The 18182-nt window shown below is 29.7% G+C and overlaps 1 protein-coding gene across 2 annotated transcripts in view; it reads left to right on the forward strand.

The window, feature by feature from the left end:
- The window catches only part of LOC127282293 (four and a half LIM domains protein 2), a 58971-nt gene extending 41086 nt beyond the window's left edge, over positions 1 to 17885 (forward strand). For both annotated transcript variants that reach the window (XM_051306463.1, XM_051306464.1), the window contains exons 4-6: positions 5841 to 6010; positions 11735 to 11921; positions 16222 to 17885. In XM_051306463.1, the coding sequence (XP_051162420.1) occupies positions 5841 to 6010; positions 11735 to 11921; positions 16222 to 16379 (515 nt within the window). In that variant the 3' untranslated portion in view covers positions 16380 to 17885. The remainder of the gene's footprint in view (positions 1 to 5840; positions 6011 to 11734; positions 11922 to 16221) is intronic.
- The last annotated feature ends 297 nt before the right edge of the window (positions 17886 to 18182 follow it).

An 18182-nucleotide genomic window follows, 5' to 3' on the forward strand; every position in this document is an offset into this window, starting at 1 on the left:
CTATGTTTTTTTGGTCGCTGAAATCAAAAAACACCAACAAAAACACATTCTTTACCCTTTTAACCCCCTACAACCCCTGGAGGGGGTTGGAATTTCATTGTTCACGAAAAGTCGAGTACGGTGTTTAATCCTATGTTTTTTGGGTCGCTTAATCCGAAAAATACCACTAAAAACAAAAAAATCGAGTAGTGTGTCAATTCCAATGTTTTTTGGGTCGCTTAATCCGAAAAATACCACTAAAAACAAATCCTTAACCCCCTATAACCCCCTGAGAAGGGGTTGGAATTTCAATTTTTACAAAAAGTCGAGTACGGTATCTATTCCTATGTTTTTTTGGTCGCTGAAATCAAAAAACACCAACAAAAACACATTCTTTACCCTTTTAACCCCCTACAACCCCTGGAGGGGGTTGGAATTTCATTTTTCACGAAAAGTCGAGTACGGTGTCTAATCTTATGTTTTTTGGGTCGCTGAAACCAAAAAACATCACCAACAATAAAGTTTTCTAGAAAGTTACCTATGATAACACAAATACGCACCTACAAAGTCTTAAGGAAATTTATTTTTCTACACTTAGCGGCGTGAAAAATGATATTCCAACCCCCTCCCAGGGGTTCTAGCGGGTTAAGGGGGTAAAGAATTTGTTTTTGGTGGTGTTTTTTGATTTCAGCGCCCCAAGAAACGTAGGATTAGACACCGAACTTGACTTTTTGTGAAATTTAAAATTTTAACCCTCTCCCAGAGGGTTGTACGGGGTTAAGGAAAGAAAGGATTTGTTTTCAATGGTGTTTTTGGGATGAAGCGACCCAAAAAAACATTGGAATAGACACCATACTCAATTTTTTTTTAATTTGAAACTCCAACCCCCGTGAGTAGGTGCAAGGGGTGGTTGCGGGAAAATGGGTCGTCAAAAAAATTGTTAATGGTCATATTCGGTTTCAGCGACCACAAAAACATAGGAATATGGGGTTGTGTTTTTTGGGACCTGAATTTTTTTTGTGCCTGTGTTATTATTGGAGCAATATATGATCGAAATCGTGAACTTCTGAGGAAAACGAATATGTCAAAATAAATTAAACAGTGTTTATATTTAAAAATTTTATAATTTTTTTGAAAAACTCATTAAGCGTCATAAAATAATATTGTCATTAAGCCCGAGAACGTCATACAGGCCCCCGCTGTAATTGACTTACTCGAGGTCTGAGCCCGGGACAGGCCGATAGAATGAAGATATACCACTTCCCTTTTCAGGACCCAATCCGTGATCGCTCGATTCGTCCTAACAGTCTTGGGTTGAGGGAAATTTTTTTATTATTGTATATGCGATATAGATGATAACCGTTTAATCCCAGTGAGTGGAAGTGGTGTATTCATACTTAACTTACCAACACCTATCCCCGAGGATGCCACTCAGGCCTACCGTAATATCTGCCACTCGCGAGAACTTAATATAGGCCCAGATTGGTAGAGTGGGGGTATAACACTTCTCCTCAATGGAGTGAAACGGCTACTGCTGATGTAAGATAAACATAGAGCAACCGACTACCGTTTCAACAACATTGTAGTAGTGTTGCTAAAAAAAGATTCTAATAGTCTCAGGTAACTTAACTTGATTATTATAAAGTTTATAATATTTTTCTGCAATTTGTCGATCAATAACTTACTGCAGGTGTTGAATCTTCTTATATTATATTTGTCTTTTTCATTTTTGTATTGGGCCCAAAAAATATATTCCTATTTTTGTATAGTATTAATAATTATATATGTATTTTAAAGATAAATATGGATATGGCATGATATTGGTATTGAAGATATTTGTTTCTTTTGGTTGTCTTAAATGTTTCATATAAAAAATACTTCAATCCATTTAGTTTTTTTGGTATTAAATAACATTGGCATTAAAGATATTACGATTTTGAGGATAAAGAAAGATATTGGATAACATTAGTATTGAATATATTTTAATAATGCAACAAAAATATTGATTGTTTTATAATAGTGGAAGCTGTCTTTTGGAAAAAATTTTTGGTATTGGGTAATTTTGGCATTAAAGATATTTGGATTTTGAGGATAATAAAATATGATATTGGATAACATTGGCATTGAATATATTTCGATATTGAAAAAAAAATATTGACTGTTTGAGAATAGAGGATGCTGGCTTTTGGAAAAGTATTTAAATAGATAGAAAGAGGTTTGAATATTGTTTTAAGGGTTAAAATTGTTTTATGGGTTAAATAATAGTTTGTGAGTTGAATATTGATTTGAATATTAATAAAAAGTGCAGAGGAAAATAAGTTCAATAATAATCATTATCGAAAATTATGTGATGTGGAAAAAGATTAAACAACGCTAATTCACGTTCATAAAAGACTATCATTGTTGCATTAGTTAGATGAATTATAGTTAATGCAATATTTTATAGGTGAAACACATGTAAGTAAATTTTTTAAAGCAATAAACTAAAATAAACGATTTGTTTTGAAAATTGGCTTTATCAACAGTTTGAAAGTTGAAGAAGGATACCATGTCGAACATAGAAGAGTATTTTATTTTAAGTAATGAAGATTTTAAAATTATTGAAAATGTAAATGAAATGTTAAATGATATGAACATGTATAAATTTCAAGAATTATCAAAAAATGATTCAAATTCTTTTTTCATTATGCAAAGTACTTTGTATTTACAAATGCTTGATTTAATTGTTCCAATTAGAGAAAGAGTTAAACATATTCAAATAGTTTTTAGCGGTAATAACAATGCTGGTCATTGGATTTGTGTTTATTACGATGGAGTAAGACTTTATATTTTTGATAGCCTTAATGCAGGGTGTTTGAATATTCACCAAATAGAATATTTAATTAGATTGTTCCCTTTCAAACCAACAGAATTTTTTGTAGATGTTGATCAACAACCGATTGGTACAGTTAAGTGTAAAGTATAATGCAATAGCATTTGCAACATCTGTATTGGTTAACAGTGTAAATTAAAAGATTAATTTATGAAACTGATAATAATATAATGAGCAAGCATTTGATATCATTTTTTGAAAACAATTAATTAAATAATTTTCCGGCAGTTAGAATGTCTAATATTAGGATTTCGATTTGTAGAGAATGATTGGAATTGTCTTTTCATAAATCGAGCTAAAGAAGTTGAAAATGGTGAACTAAACCTTTCATATTTTTTAAAGACTTTTCCCAGTAAAAATGACAACAGAGTTCTGTCTACTCAAACTGAGAATGAAAAGAAAATACCCAAAGAAAAAAGTTTGTCCTGTAAGATGAAGAAATTATCTACAGAAATTGAAGAGGGATTTACATGTTGATGTAAATTCAGTATGCACAACAGAAAATAATAAGAAAATAATTTCTAGTCTTATTGTTAGGGAAAATTTTGATCCTATGACATATCCTACAATGTTTCCTTATGGTGATCCTGGATGGACTGTTAACCTTAAGCATACTCAAGGTACTTGTAATTTTATTCATTTACAATTTTATATGTATCGTCTTTCATAGAGAAGAAAAAAGCGTGGATTGACACATGTGCGTTTAACTATTTGTTTACGTACACAAATTTGCGATTCAGAAACTTTAAATAAAATGATATGTGCTGAAATCACAGACGAAATAAAGAATCCAGAACTTTTTAACATTGTAAAGCGATTTTAAGTTCATGGGCCTTGTGGTAAACAAAATAGGAATTCACCTTGCATGGATCCTGAGATGGGTCATTTAAATGTATTGCTGACAATTCGACGATCGTAGCATTGTATAATCTTTATTTGAGTACAAAATTTAAAGGTCATATTGACTGGGCAATAATAGGTATTATATTATTATAACACCATAATGTTGAAATAGTAATACAGTAACGATTACAAAAATAATATTATTATTTTTGTGAGATCAAAATTCCAAAAAGTGTCCGTCAAATAAAAATAAATTTTTCATAAAAAATTGCAGATATCTCGCGCGTTTACGCGCGTTTCTTTTAGCTAGTTGCAAATATAATATTTATACAATTATTTTTTTAAATTCCAACAATTTTTAATTTTGCAATGAAAAGCCATAAAACCATAAAAGACCCTTCCGACTGCCTTTTGGAGACCAGTCTCGCAGGTCACAAAATTTTTAAATATGTTTGCTTGATTATAGTTATAGGAAAAGCAACACATGTTACAATCCTTTTCATATCATTGGCTATGTTTTTCAGAAAAAAATCTAGAAAACGCCTTTGTCACTTAAAAATACACCCTTTTACAACAAGATGCGCAGAAAAATATCGATCTCTCCTGGAACAGGGTATATATGTTTTAACATGTGCATTTTTGGTATACATATATATATGTTCGAAACCTAGACTAATATTATTGCTACCAGAAGGGTACGCTGGCGACAGGGACTGTAAGACTTGTCGTGAAAACCGAATATGAAATGAAAAGTACCCCAGCGGTCGACATTTTGGTTGTATTTTGTAATTTTATTGCTTACGAATGTTAAGATTTTTGGAAAAAGGTGCATTCTGTATATGTGGACCACTAAGGTATTTCGCTAGATTTTGAGCTGCAAAAACTAATGCTTTTTTCATTTTGATCTAGCTCAAATCTGGACCGCGTTATAGTGCCCAGCTCATGGCGATACATTTTTGAAGCACTCCGCCATATCATCTGTCAGACTGATATTTTTGAAAAAAAATATAAATAAATTTTTTTTTTCATTTCGAGAGTAGTATAATACCCTACTGTATTTTAATATTCTTAATAAAATTTCTATTCTTCAATAAAAATTGTTGAAAAAGCGTATTTTTTGGTCGGGTCAAAGTGGTGTAACCCCTTACTATTAAGCCAACACAGAAAAAAACTGAACTCAGAATGAGCCGCCTAGGCGACTCATTTTGATGTGCGACAAAAATGAACCAGGTTGGTGGCGCCACTGTCTATGTCGTTTAGCATTGGCTCATTTTGATTTGCAACAAAAATGAGACTAGGTTTTTTCTGGGAAAATATAAAAACCCATATAAAATAGATCTGAATTAAGATCATACTTTTGACAAAAAGTCGTCGATTAAATTTCTTACAATATATCACCGTCAGACAAAATTCAACTTTTTTTTAACTCACAAAAAAATCCAACATTTTTAGAAATTAGGACCAAAAAACCCGTGTCTGGCCGTTTTGCTAGATCAAGTCATTTGTGGTTTTAAGGGGTGAAAACAACCCTTAAATGAAAAATGACAAGATATCTTTTAAAAATTATTAATATTTTATAAAACTTGGTATCTGGGGGTTTTCGGGGTCGCTGATTATTAATCTGATGTTAGATTTCCAAAATTCGAAATGGCAGATCCAATATGACGGTCAAAAATTTTAAAAGTTATTAATTTTTTATTTTATATCCGCCATTTTGATTTTTGAAAATTTGACATCAGATTCGTCATGAGCGACCCCAAAAACTCCTGGATTCCAAGTTTTATAAAAAATTAATAACTTTTTAAAAACTTGATCGCCATATTGGATTCGCCATTTTGAATTTTGAAAATCTGACATCAGATTAATAATCAGCGACACCGAAAACCCCAAATAACAAGTTTTATAAAATATTAATAATTTTTAAAAGATATCTTATCACTTTTCATTCAGGGGTTGTTGTCACCCCTAAAAATCACAAAACGACTTGATCTAGCAAAACGGCCAGACACAGGTATTTTTTTTTGGTCCTAGTTTCCGAAAATGTTGGATTTTTTTGTGGGTCAAAAATCGTGTCGGACGGTGTATTTCTTATTTTAGACGGAAATTTAATAAAGATTTTAAATTAAATATTTATATATTATTGCAGGTACTAAGAAAATGGAATATAAGACACGACAGTGGCATGAAAAATGTTTTTGTTGCGTTGTTTGTAAAAATCCTATTGGTACAAAAAGTTTTATTCCACGTGAACAAGAAATCTATTGCGCTGGATGTTATGAAGACAAATTCGCCACTCGATGTGTTAAATGCAACAAGGTTAGTTTTTTAATACAAATTTTACTCTAAATAATCTAATTATTCACTTTAAGAAATTTTTCCAGTGATGAATTTTTTAAGATTTCTATAATACTATAGTAGAATAATTATTCTCCGTAGCTGTAAATTATATTTTTGTCAAAAAACTTTAATCGGATTTAATTTAATGCTCTCTAAATCTGAATAAGTGAAATTTCACTTAAAATGTGTCAAAAGTCTTCCACGTAGAAAAATAAGTGTATATGCACTTTAAAATAAGTGGTTTTCACTCAAAAATAAGTGAAGTTTCACATATTTTAAAGTGCATATACACTTATTTTTCTACGTGGAAGACTTTTGACACATTTTAAGTGAAATTTCACTTATTCAGATTTAGAGAGTGAGTACAAAAAAACAAAATTTTTTTCTAGATATAGTCATTTGTTTAAAAAACATCATTTTTTAAAAATTGTTAATAAATTATTATGAATAGTTATATGAATATTTTTGTAATGCCTTTGATTGCTGTTGGGGCATAAAATACTTTTGAATGGCAGTATATATCCAAAACATTGCTAAATGTTGCAATTAAAATAAAAAAATAGGTAGTCAGTTCATCGATAAAATAAGATGAACCACTCACTGATTCATTTTTCTACTACTGACGTAAACTTTGTGACGAATTGTTGAATAAACATTATTACATCATTTATAAGTTTTCTCGAGAAGTTAAAAATATTTCGACTTATTCTGTATAGTCTTGGCGTAATTTCTATTTTGATAAGTTATAGTTTTTAAAAAGATAAGATACGAGATCAGAGAGATCAGAGTTAGTAATATAACACTGTGTTACAAAAAAATTGAAAAACACTTTTTATCGTACCTACTAGAGGATGTAGTTAACAAAAAACTAAGAAGAATGGTATATTAATTTCCCTAACACCCCTAAATTTTTATTTTAGAGCCAAAAAACCGTTTTCACGTATATTTATGAATATAATCCCTTGTAACTTTTTTATTTTTGCACCGATTTAAAAGTTTTTTTTTTCATTTTGAAGCTGAAAAGCAGAGCTTTTCAACCCACATAGAGTTTTTTTTAAAAGTAATATTTACAAGAGAAAAGGTACAAGAAAGTTCGGAAATTGTCAATTTTTCAACTTTAACTGATGTTTACGCCATAAATTATATTTTAAACATTTTTTTTTAAATAAGGTTAACGTAGAGTTGAAAAGATGAATGTTTTCATCATAACAGAGGCACATTAGATTAATAGAGTTACACATATTGTAAATTGGAGTATGAAAAACCTATGTTCGAGCGTGGCATTGGAAGGAGAAAGGGCTGATAGTATCGCTTTACTGCTCTTGGAATTTTGAAATTGATTCGAGATAGTAAACTTGGACAGTTGACTGAATCGTTAATTAGTTTGAAAATGAACAGAGATTGGTTTATAAAACGTCGTTCAGCTAATGTAAGAAAACCAAATTCTTTACACAAAGCATAATAATCAGATCCTTGGGGCGGATAGAATCCTGTTCTACGAAACACTCAAAACTTTAGAAACCTTTTCTTAATTTTTTCTAAGGCTTGAATGTATATATTAAACATAGGATTCCAGATTATTGATGCGTAATTGAATTTAGATAGTACAAAGGCATTAAATAACAAAATAAACGTTTCAGGATTAGTAAAACCCCTAGTGTTCCGAAAGAGGCAACCCAGTGCTCTAGATGCATCTGATTCAACCATTTGAATATGTGATTTAAATGTGAGTCTGGAGTCAAAGTTCATACCCAAATCAACAACAAAGTTATTAGTTTCAAGAATGAAATTGCAACATCTATAAAAATTCATTTTTTCACTTCCATTTGGACTTCTTTTCCGTTAGGGAAATTTTTAATATACCCCAAGTAGAAATTTGCCACTGGCACTGTACTGATCCAACACTGCCAGTCAGTATAACAGTACTGACCGTCGTACTGGGCCAGCCCTGGCTGGTAACGCTGTACAGTACTGATTTTGTCCCGCTCACCAGTACTAAGGTAGTACTGGAATAATACTGGTAAAGTACTCATCCGGAGATAAAATCTCATTTTTTTTACAAAATGCTATATAATACTCTTTCCATTGCGAATTTCATCCTTATAAGCTTATTACTCCCATTTTTACCACGAAAAGGTAATGTGAGGGTAATAATAGTTAATTTGATTTAGAATATATAAACTATTATTAATAATAAATAATTAAAATAATAATTATCATTTATGTTAATTAAATTATATTATTTTTAATAAATTAATTTACAAAAAATATTTTTGTGTTGTAATTTTTTTTTCAATTCATACTATTTAATTTTTTTTACTTTGCACTTATACTTAATTAATTAATTATTTAATAAGCCTACAAATTTTAGACCCAGAAACCGGAATAGTCATTTCTGATGTAATTTATCACGCTAAATCCAAAAATGACAAGCAAATTTCTCTATCCCGTCAGAATTTTGAGATATTCTAACCTAAAAGTGTAAAAAATGCCGTTTTTTGGCAATATTTGATACTCTATAAAATCGACAAAATTTTTATTTAATCATTCGTCCAAATTTCAAAAGAAAGTATTATATTTCCCCTTTCAAAATTTTCTTGGCTCGATCTGATCCAATTTTTTTTCTCTGAGATACAACCATTTGCGTTTTACATTGCATGAACTAAAATCCCTTTAAAAAAGAAAAATAAATTGCGAAGTACTCATGGCAGTGAAAATTGTTACTCAGGGGGTTTTAAAATCGCTAATTACGAATGTGATATCAGATTCAAAAATCTGACATTTAATTCGTAATCAGCGACCCTAAAAACCCCCAAGTAATTAATGACAAGCGAATTCGTTAAATTTTTTAAAAAGTGTCCGCCATATGGGATTCGACATTTTGAAATTCAAAAATCTGACGTCAGATTCGTAATTAGCGACCTCAAAAATACCCGTGAAATAAGTTTCAGTGATATGAGTACTTTGCAATTTATTTTTCTTTTTGAAAGGGATTTTAGTTCATGTAATGTAAAACTTAAATGGTTGTATCTCAGAGAAAAAAATTGGATCAGATCGAACCTAGAAAATTTTGAAAGGAGAAATATAATACTTTCTTTTGAAATTTGGACCAATGATTAAAAAAATTTTTTGTCGATTTCATAGAGTGTCAAATATTACCAAAAACTTCATTTTTCACGCTTTTAGGTTAGAATATCTCAAAATGCTGACGTGATAGAGTAATTTCCTTGTCATTTTTGGATTCAGCGTGACAAATTACATCGAAAATGACTATTCCAGTTTCTGGGTCTGACAAAATCCAAAATTTTGTAGGCCTGTGTTATAATTAATATTACAGATAAACAAATATTGTACTTATAACACTTAAAACTAAGAATGAAAAATCTCGCACACATGAGGGATCGAACCCTAACCCTAAGAACGCTAGTCGGATACGCATACCGCACAGCCGCGCTGGCTTGAAGTGCTGACTTGAAGTACTTTACCCTAATGCAACATTTTTGGATTTTGAAGACCGTATTACTTATTGATCACGAAAAAGAAATGTATTTATTCTTGAATTTTTTTATCTCACAAAATTTTTAACTTATACAAAAATAAATATATTTTATATAATATATATATATATATATATATATATATATATATATATATATATATATACATTACAATTACATCAAAAATTTTGAGAGAAAGTATTGGAAATAAATTAATAAACATATTTTTTAATAAAAAATCATCGTTTTCTATCTATTGGAATAATTTAAAGACTTTTTCATTTAATGTTTTTTTACCACTGACATAGTACTGATTCGGTGTGAATTCCAGTGTTCTGCCAGTACTGGTTGTAATATTTGTTTACCTCCGATATAGTACTGATTCGGTGTATTAGTCAGTACACTGCCAGTACTGAATGACAATACCGATGACCAGTATTGGATCAGTACCATACCGGTGTTTAATTACGGCGAGCTACGGACATTTCTACTTGGGACCATTCTTCTTAGTTTTTTGTTAACTACAACCTTTAGTACGTTCTATAAAAAGTGTTGTTTGGCTATCACACAAGGTAATATTAGTTTCGAGTTTAAATTTTTATTTATTCAGTTAAATAAAAATTCGTAACAATTATTATTTATATTTCTTCTGATATTGATAAAAAGAGTATACTTGAACCCATATAAGTGTTAACAGTATGTAAATTCTGTTTTCTTAAATTTTGGTGTAAAGGGTTCTTTATTATAAGATTCATTAAAAGCCATTAAAACAGTTTTTTTATTCAAAGATGTTTTTTTGTTATATGTTTCGACCCTTTTGAGTCCTTTTCAGGTTTACATAAAGTTTTTAAATTAATTAAGATATATTTCGGATTGACACTATTTGAGAGGTCTGAAAGAAATATAAAAGAAGGGTATCAGAAGAATGATAAAAAAGAGTAACGAAAATAATTATAAATAAACAAATAATAAACGAAAATAAAGTAGTATTTTTTAATATTTCCTAAATGTATTCACAACAAATACAAATACATTTCTAATTAGACAATATTTAACTCTAAAACATTTAAAAATTATAATTTTGCTTCCTCGTGGAGGAAGCTTTGTAGTCCTTTCATTTATAAAACTTTTCAAAGTGGCGGAAACAAATTTTTTTCTTTATAGAAACATGTTATATGAGATCCTGATCAATTGTCCGGATGTATGTATGTGTGTGTGTATGTGTGTGTGTGTGTGTGTGGATCCCTTTTTTGTTTAGAAGATAACTTTAACAGGTTTTAATGGATTTAGATAAAATTTGGTAGGCTCATTTATCATATTAATATCTCAAATCTGACCAAAGGATTTTGAAAAATATCCCAAAAAAAAAATTTTATCGTCTTTTTTCCAAAAATTTTTTTTTAATCGAAAAAATTTTTAAATAAAAAAATTTAAGGTTATATATAATAAAATCGTTTTCCTTATGTCAAGACGAATCGATCGATATATATAAAGTATACATTTAAGGTAAATTTAAAGAATTAATGAAAGTAAAAAAATCAAAATTTCACATTTAGGCTATAAAATTTTGTGATTTTTTAAATTGAAGTTTATATATGAAATAATTGTATTCCTTACGTCAAGACGAATTGATCGATATATATATAAAGTATACATTTGAAGTAAATTTAAAGAATTAATGAAAGTTAAAAAATCAAAAATTGACATTTTGGCAATAAAATTTTGCTTTCTCCACGAGGAAGCAAATTTTTTTGCTGATCGTAAAGAGGAAGCAAAATGTTCATGTAATGAACATCTGAATTTACAACTTGTTTTATTTAATTATATTTAGTATTTAGTCAATGTCTAAAAAAACAAATATCCAATTTTAATCAATAATTAAATTTCTCCCCAAATAAATTTTGGAACAAAGAATGTTGTTTGCTCACTAGATTACTTTCTATTTAAAAAAATTTTTAATTTCAAATTCCTTTACCTTTTAATAATTAATAACAAAACTATTGTTTAAACATTACTATTAATTTTATTTGTATACTCTGAAATTATTTTTCTGACGTAAATCTCTTATTTTGTCATCTATATTTCCCGAGTTATTACAATTGAGTATACAAAATAAAAGTGTCCTTGATTAACTGTTTCTTAGCTAACAAGAGGACGCTCAAATACGATCAATATGAGTTTCTTATAAGTAGTTTTTTTGTAACAGATTATTACTGCTGGTGGTGTGACGTACAAGAATGAACCATGGCATAGAGATTGCTTCACATGCAGTCATTGCAACAATTCGTTAGCAGGTCAACGATTTACATCACGAGACGATAAACCCTATTGCGCTGAATGCTTTGGTGAGCTCTTCGCTAAAAGATGCACAGCATGCAGTAAACCAATTACAGGTAAATATACTAAATGTATATTTATGAATGTCATAATATTACACAAAATGGAATTTAATTTATTAAATACATCACAAACTATTAGCGAACTTTGTTTCTCTGGTCAGATAGACCCATGATGTCACATTTAGCATGGTTTAACTTCAGTAAGATGTCTCATTCTGAACTTTAAACACCAAAATTTAAGCTTTTATTCAAACCACATTAGAATATATCACAGTGTGCTTGCTTTTTACAGTGATTGAAAGATGCTAAAAATACAAATGAGTCGCCGGAAAGTAAATCCACACATAAAATTCTGACTCCCATTGAATTAACATGGCCGTCAGAATTTTATGTGTGGTTTTACTTTCCGGCGACTCAAATGTTTATCTTATGTTGCAAGTTTGGTGGAAGCGACAAAATATCCTCTTACGGCAAGGCAATTATGCAATCTTGCTGCGAACTTGCAAAAAGCTTATATAACACTGACGACATGAATTTTGATTCTCAAAAAAATTCATAATTTTTGGAAACTAAGACCCAAAAAAATACCTGTGTCCGTCCGTTTTGCTAGATCAAGTCGTTTGTGGTTTTTAGGGGTGAAAACAACCCCTAAATGAAAAGTGACAAGATATCTTTTAAAAATTATTAATATTTTATAAAACTTGTTATCTGGGGGTTTTCGGGGTCGCTGATTATTAATCTGATGTCAGATTTTCAAAATTTAAAATGGCGGATCCAATATGGCGATCAAATTTTTAAAAAGTTATTAATTTTTTATTTTATATCCGCCATTTTGAATTTTGAAAATTTAACATCAGATTCGACATCAGCGACCCCAAAAACCCCTGCATACAAAATTTTTTAAAAAATTAACAACTTCTTAAAATTTTGACCGCCATATTGGATACGCCATTTTGAATTTTGAAAATCTGACATCAGATTAATAATCAACGACCCAGAAAACCCCTAGATACCAAGTTTTATAAAAAATTAATAATTTTCAAAAGACATCTTGTTACTTTTTATTTAGGGGTTGTTTTCACCCATAAAAATCACAAACGACTTGATCTAGCAAAACGGCCAGACACGGGTAATTTTTTTTTGGTCCTAGTTTCCGAAAATGTTGGATTTTTTTGTGGGTCAAAAAAAAGTTGAATTTTGTTGGACGGTGTAATATTTAAAAAAAAAATTAGAAACAAGTTGTTTCTAAATAAACATATAGGGCACCCTAATTTGGATGTTAAAAAATTTATTGCGCAACCGTAGGAGCTTCCGTTTATAACAGCGCATCGTGTTGTTTTGCAAACTTGCAACAAGGTTGCCCTGCAAGTTTGCTGTAAGAGGACATTTTGTTGCTTGCACCAAACTTGCTACATGTTTGCACAGCAAGCTGCCTGCAAGTTTCTGTCCTGACACATACGCACAGTGGTTTGAAATCAAAAAGTAGGGTTCAAAACAGTCCAGAGCCTACAAATCGCAACCGAGTTTGGAATTTTTTTTTTTAATAATCTTTAATAAAATTGTAAGAGATCCCTCGAGCCCGATTTTTGATTTTCAATTTGCATAAATAATTATATTAATATAAACAAATAAAAAAAAGTACTTTTTTACATATTACTCTTATTTTCAAAAAAATATGTAAAATTTTAATGTTAGGTATTTAAATTTACTCCTCTGCATCTCTGAATTGTAGAATGATGATATAGACCCATTAGTAAATTTTTATAAATAAATTGTTAATTTGAGCAATGATTTCAATTAACTTAAATGAAACTGATTACTTAGGGATTTTCGGGGTCGCTGATCCCGAATTCGATGTCAGTTTTTCAAAATTCAAAATGGCAGATCCAAAATCACGAACGAATTTTTAAAAATTCATTGTATTCCCTTAAAAAAGTTTTCTTAGAAGACATTTAAAATTTTTAAAACACTGACGTATAATTTATAAACAGTAACAAAAAGACCTAAATAAATTTCGTGATCAGCGACCACAAAAACCCCCGAGTAACCAGATTCAAGCGAATTTAAGCGATTTTTAAAATTTTGTCCGCCATATTGAATTTTGAAAAACTGATATCGAATTCGTGGTCAGCGACCCCAAAAACCCCCGAGTAACCAGATTCAAGCGAATTTAAGCGATTTTTAAAATTTTGTCCGCTATATTGGATCCGCCATTTTGAATTTTAAAAAACTGACATCGAATTCGTGATCAGCGACCCCGAAAATCCCTGAGTAATCAGTTTCATTTAAGTTAATTGAAATCATTGCCCAAATTAACAATTTATTTATAAAAATATACTAATGGGTCTATATCATCATTCTACAATTCAGAGATCCAGAGGAGTAAATTTAAATACCTAACAATAAAAACTTTACATATTTTTTTGAAAATAAGAGTAATATGTAAAAAATTACGTTTTTTTATTTGTTTATATTAATATAATTATTTATGCAAATTGAAAATCAAAAATCGGATTGGAGGGATCTCTTACAATTTTATTAAAGATCATTTAAAAAAAAAATTCCAAAATCGGTTGTTATTTGTAGGCTCTAGACTGTTTTGAACAATACTTTTTGATTTCAAACCACTGTGATACGCTGTGTCGTGTGAAATTAGGGGCTCAAACTGTGAGTGACACATACGTTGTACCGTGATCATCTTAACACAAAATAAATGAAATTTTTTATTTAAGTTGTAAAATGAATTCTTTTATATCATAATTCGCACACTACAGGTATCAATGGTATTTACTTAAGTAATAAATAAATAATTATTTATTATTTCTAACTAATAAAAAATTAAAAAACAATAAAAAATAACGAAATTTTTTTTTAATTTAGAGACCCCGAAAACTCTTTTATACTAACAATAAGTTTCATAAAAATTTGTCGTCCAGAATTTGTAGGACATTTTGGTAAAAGTATTAATTTTTTCTCTTACTGTGAAGGGGTTAATATAATTCTATATTAATTTTAATTAAAATTTATTTTTTAATTCTATATTCTAATTTTTTTAATATAACAGTGATTTTTAGGAAATTTATTTAATTCACAGGCACACAAAAAATAAAAAGCTGTTTGGCCGAGACACAACACTAGTCTATTTCCATGTATTTTTTCACGCTGAATCCGAATCCGAAGTCAGAATTATCAGATTGGCTTTTATTTTTGAGATAAACTCAAAAAACTGCTCAGAAAGAAAAATATAATCAAAAAGTTAAAAAAATTTTGAATGTCACTGCGATAGTGTAATTCCATGTATTTTTTGTCGCTGAATACGAATCCAATGTCAGAATTGTTAGATTCGCTCAAATTTTTGAGATAATAGCAAAAAAACGCAAGTAACAAAAAACTCAAATAACTCAAAATCAATTTTTTGGAATTATCTTCAAAATTTGAGCCAATCTGTCAATTCTGACTTCGAATTCGGATTCAGCGTGAAAAAATACATAAAAATGCACTATCGTAGTGTTTCGGCAAAAAAAATTTCTTTGAGCTAAAATCGCCAAAAACTGATAAAAATTCTGAATTAGGGGCACAGATAATTTTTTTTGCCGAAATACTACGATAGTGCATTTTCATGTATTTTTTCACGCTGAATCCGAATTCGAAGTCAGAATTGACAGATTGGCTCAAATTTAGAAGATAATTCCAAAAAATTGATTTTGAGTTATTTGAGTTTTTTGTTACTTGCGTTTTTTTGCTATTATCTCAAAAATTTGATCGAATCTAACAATTTTGACATTGGATTCGTATTCAGCGACAAAAAATACATGGAATTACACTATCGCAGTGACATTCAAAAATTTTTTAACTTTTTGATTATATTTTTCTTTCTGAGCAGTTTTTTGAGTTTATCTCAAAAATAAAAGCCAATCTGATAATTCTGACTTCGGATTCGGATTCAGCGTGAAAAAATACATGGAAATAGACTAGTGTTGTGTCTCGGTCAAACAGCTTTTTATTTTTTGTGTGCCTGTGTTACCATTAATGGAAAATGCAAAGTGAAAGTTTTTTTAAAAAAATGGATATATCTACTTTTGCCGCTTACTCCTCAAATGTTAATAGTTTTTTTTAATTAGTTGCGATATGTTATTTTCTTTTAATGAATCCTGATCGGTCGAATTAATCAGACATTTTGATTATTACATTTCAATGCCAATTTTAGGACAATCCATCTTACTTGATGTTGAGCTGTTAGTACATTTTGCTATTTTAGCATGTTTGCTGTAAGCAGGGATGCCACAAGCCACAAAATTTGTAATATTTTTTTATTTCCTATTTACATTAAATATTAAAATTTGTTTATTTTCAGGAATTGGTGGAACACGTTTCATTTCCTTTGAAGACAGACATTGGCACAACGATTGTTTTATTTGTGCAGGGTGCAATACTTCTTTGGTTGGTCGTGGATTCATCACCGACGCTGAAGATATTATTTGTCCTGAATGTGCTAAACAGAAATTGATGTAAATTATTCATGTTAATTGATGTATAAAATGCAGATGAGAGTAACGTTAAATAAATATAGTTGACATCCTCTCACAGCAACCGGATATTCAACAGATATTAAAGTACGTCCCTACGATATCCTTTAATATTTTGTGACATCGTGACACAAAAATATCTTGCATACTCTAACGACGTGCGAGTATCAGTCCACACTGAAAAAATTAGGTATCGCTGCCTTCTCTGCCAGTACTGCTGCTGTGGAATTCAAGATATAGCTGTTCTCTTCGATTTCGGTACAGATACTTTATTTTATTGGAACGCTGTCACATTGTGAAGAAAAGCAGCAATACTATTTTATCGGTAAAGCAGCTGTCCTGAAATAAGAGAGATCGCTGCTAACCCTCGTGATGCGTCTGCGCACCCGAATACTGAACAGCATCAACACTCAAGGCCAGGGAGTGCAGCGCTACGACCACTCAGCTGTCAGAAACACCTAATTTTTTCAGTGCAATATTATCTGAATATCTGTTTTCTGTTAAGGTCTTTTTTCTTTTAAATTCAATAACCAAGAGGATTCCCACAAAGTACAAAATATTGAGTCAACATTGCTAACATTTTTCAATATTCTCGATATGTCAGCTTCTGTCAATATTACCGTGAAATGTTGACATTGTGTTGCCTTGTAAGGATGTTATTATGATCCATGTTACAGTCGACAGAACATCAACAGTAAAAATAACATAAAAAATTTAATTATAAATTTAATTTACTTAAACGAATGTAATTAAGCGAGAAGAATAATAACATTAAATCGTATACATTTTACTGAAATATTTACACAAAATGACGTGAAAAAAGTACTTAAATATTGTAGCAATGTTTACACAACACAACCTACTATGTGGATTAAAGTGAAAAGATCTCATTCATTTGTAACAAGCACTGCAATTTTATTTAAAGCTTTTCAAGAATGTACTTTTTAAAAAAATCACTAGAGTTCCTTGCTTTTGATTTGTTTTTAATAACCTAAGACACCTCGTGCCACATTCTCATAATATATGATGAGATTTATTTCGATAATTTCAATATTTATGAATAAATTAATAAGTTAAAAAAGGTAGTCTATCATCATAATTCATATTTAGTAAAAGTTGTATAATAGTTTTATTCTTCTGAGCAAAAAGTATGTATTTTAAATTATACAAAATAACTGAGCTTTCGCTCTATGATGCAGAGACTCCTCAGAGTATTAACAAACTATTAAACGTAGGATTTCTAAGATTTTTTCTTTTGCAGAGTATATTTAAAAATTTCAGAAATCCAATCTAAAAGTCACCTATAATGTGTTAAAATTCAAAATCGTTGCAAAAAATTATGTACATTTCTTAGAAAGATTGATTGTAAAACTACAAAACATAATTTTGTAATTTTTGAAAATATTACAAAACATTTTACAAATATATTTATGTATAAATATATGAGGAGGTGCTTGTAAGAAAAGTCATTAAATAAAATATAGAACAACAATATTGTGCACTATTTCTATTTTTTAATACGCAGTAAAAAGAAGACTCCAAACAATAAAATGAAGAAACAAGAACAATGAAAGTCAAGTACGAAATTTTAATTGCACTCTTTTTACTAAAAATAAAATTAAAAAACTTTGACTTTATTTAACCATTTATTGAAGTGTGCCTCAAAGAGTTAACTAATTTTTTAAGTATCATAAAATTATGTAGTTCTTAGATTTTAATGCTTTATTATTGTCATTAAATGTCACAAAATTATGTATGTATTTAGTGTTTAATGCTTCATTACGTTTCA

The sequence above is a fragment of the Leptopilina boulardi genome, unplaced genomic scaffold (assembly GCF_019393585.1).
Source record: "Leptopilina boulardi isolate dan_hultmark-lab unplaced genomic scaffold, ZJU_Lbou_2.1 LbouV2_292, whole genome shotgun sequence".
Taxonomy (NCBI): Eukaryota; Metazoa; Arthropoda; class Insecta; order Hymenoptera; family Figitidae; genus Leptopilina; species Leptopilina boulardi.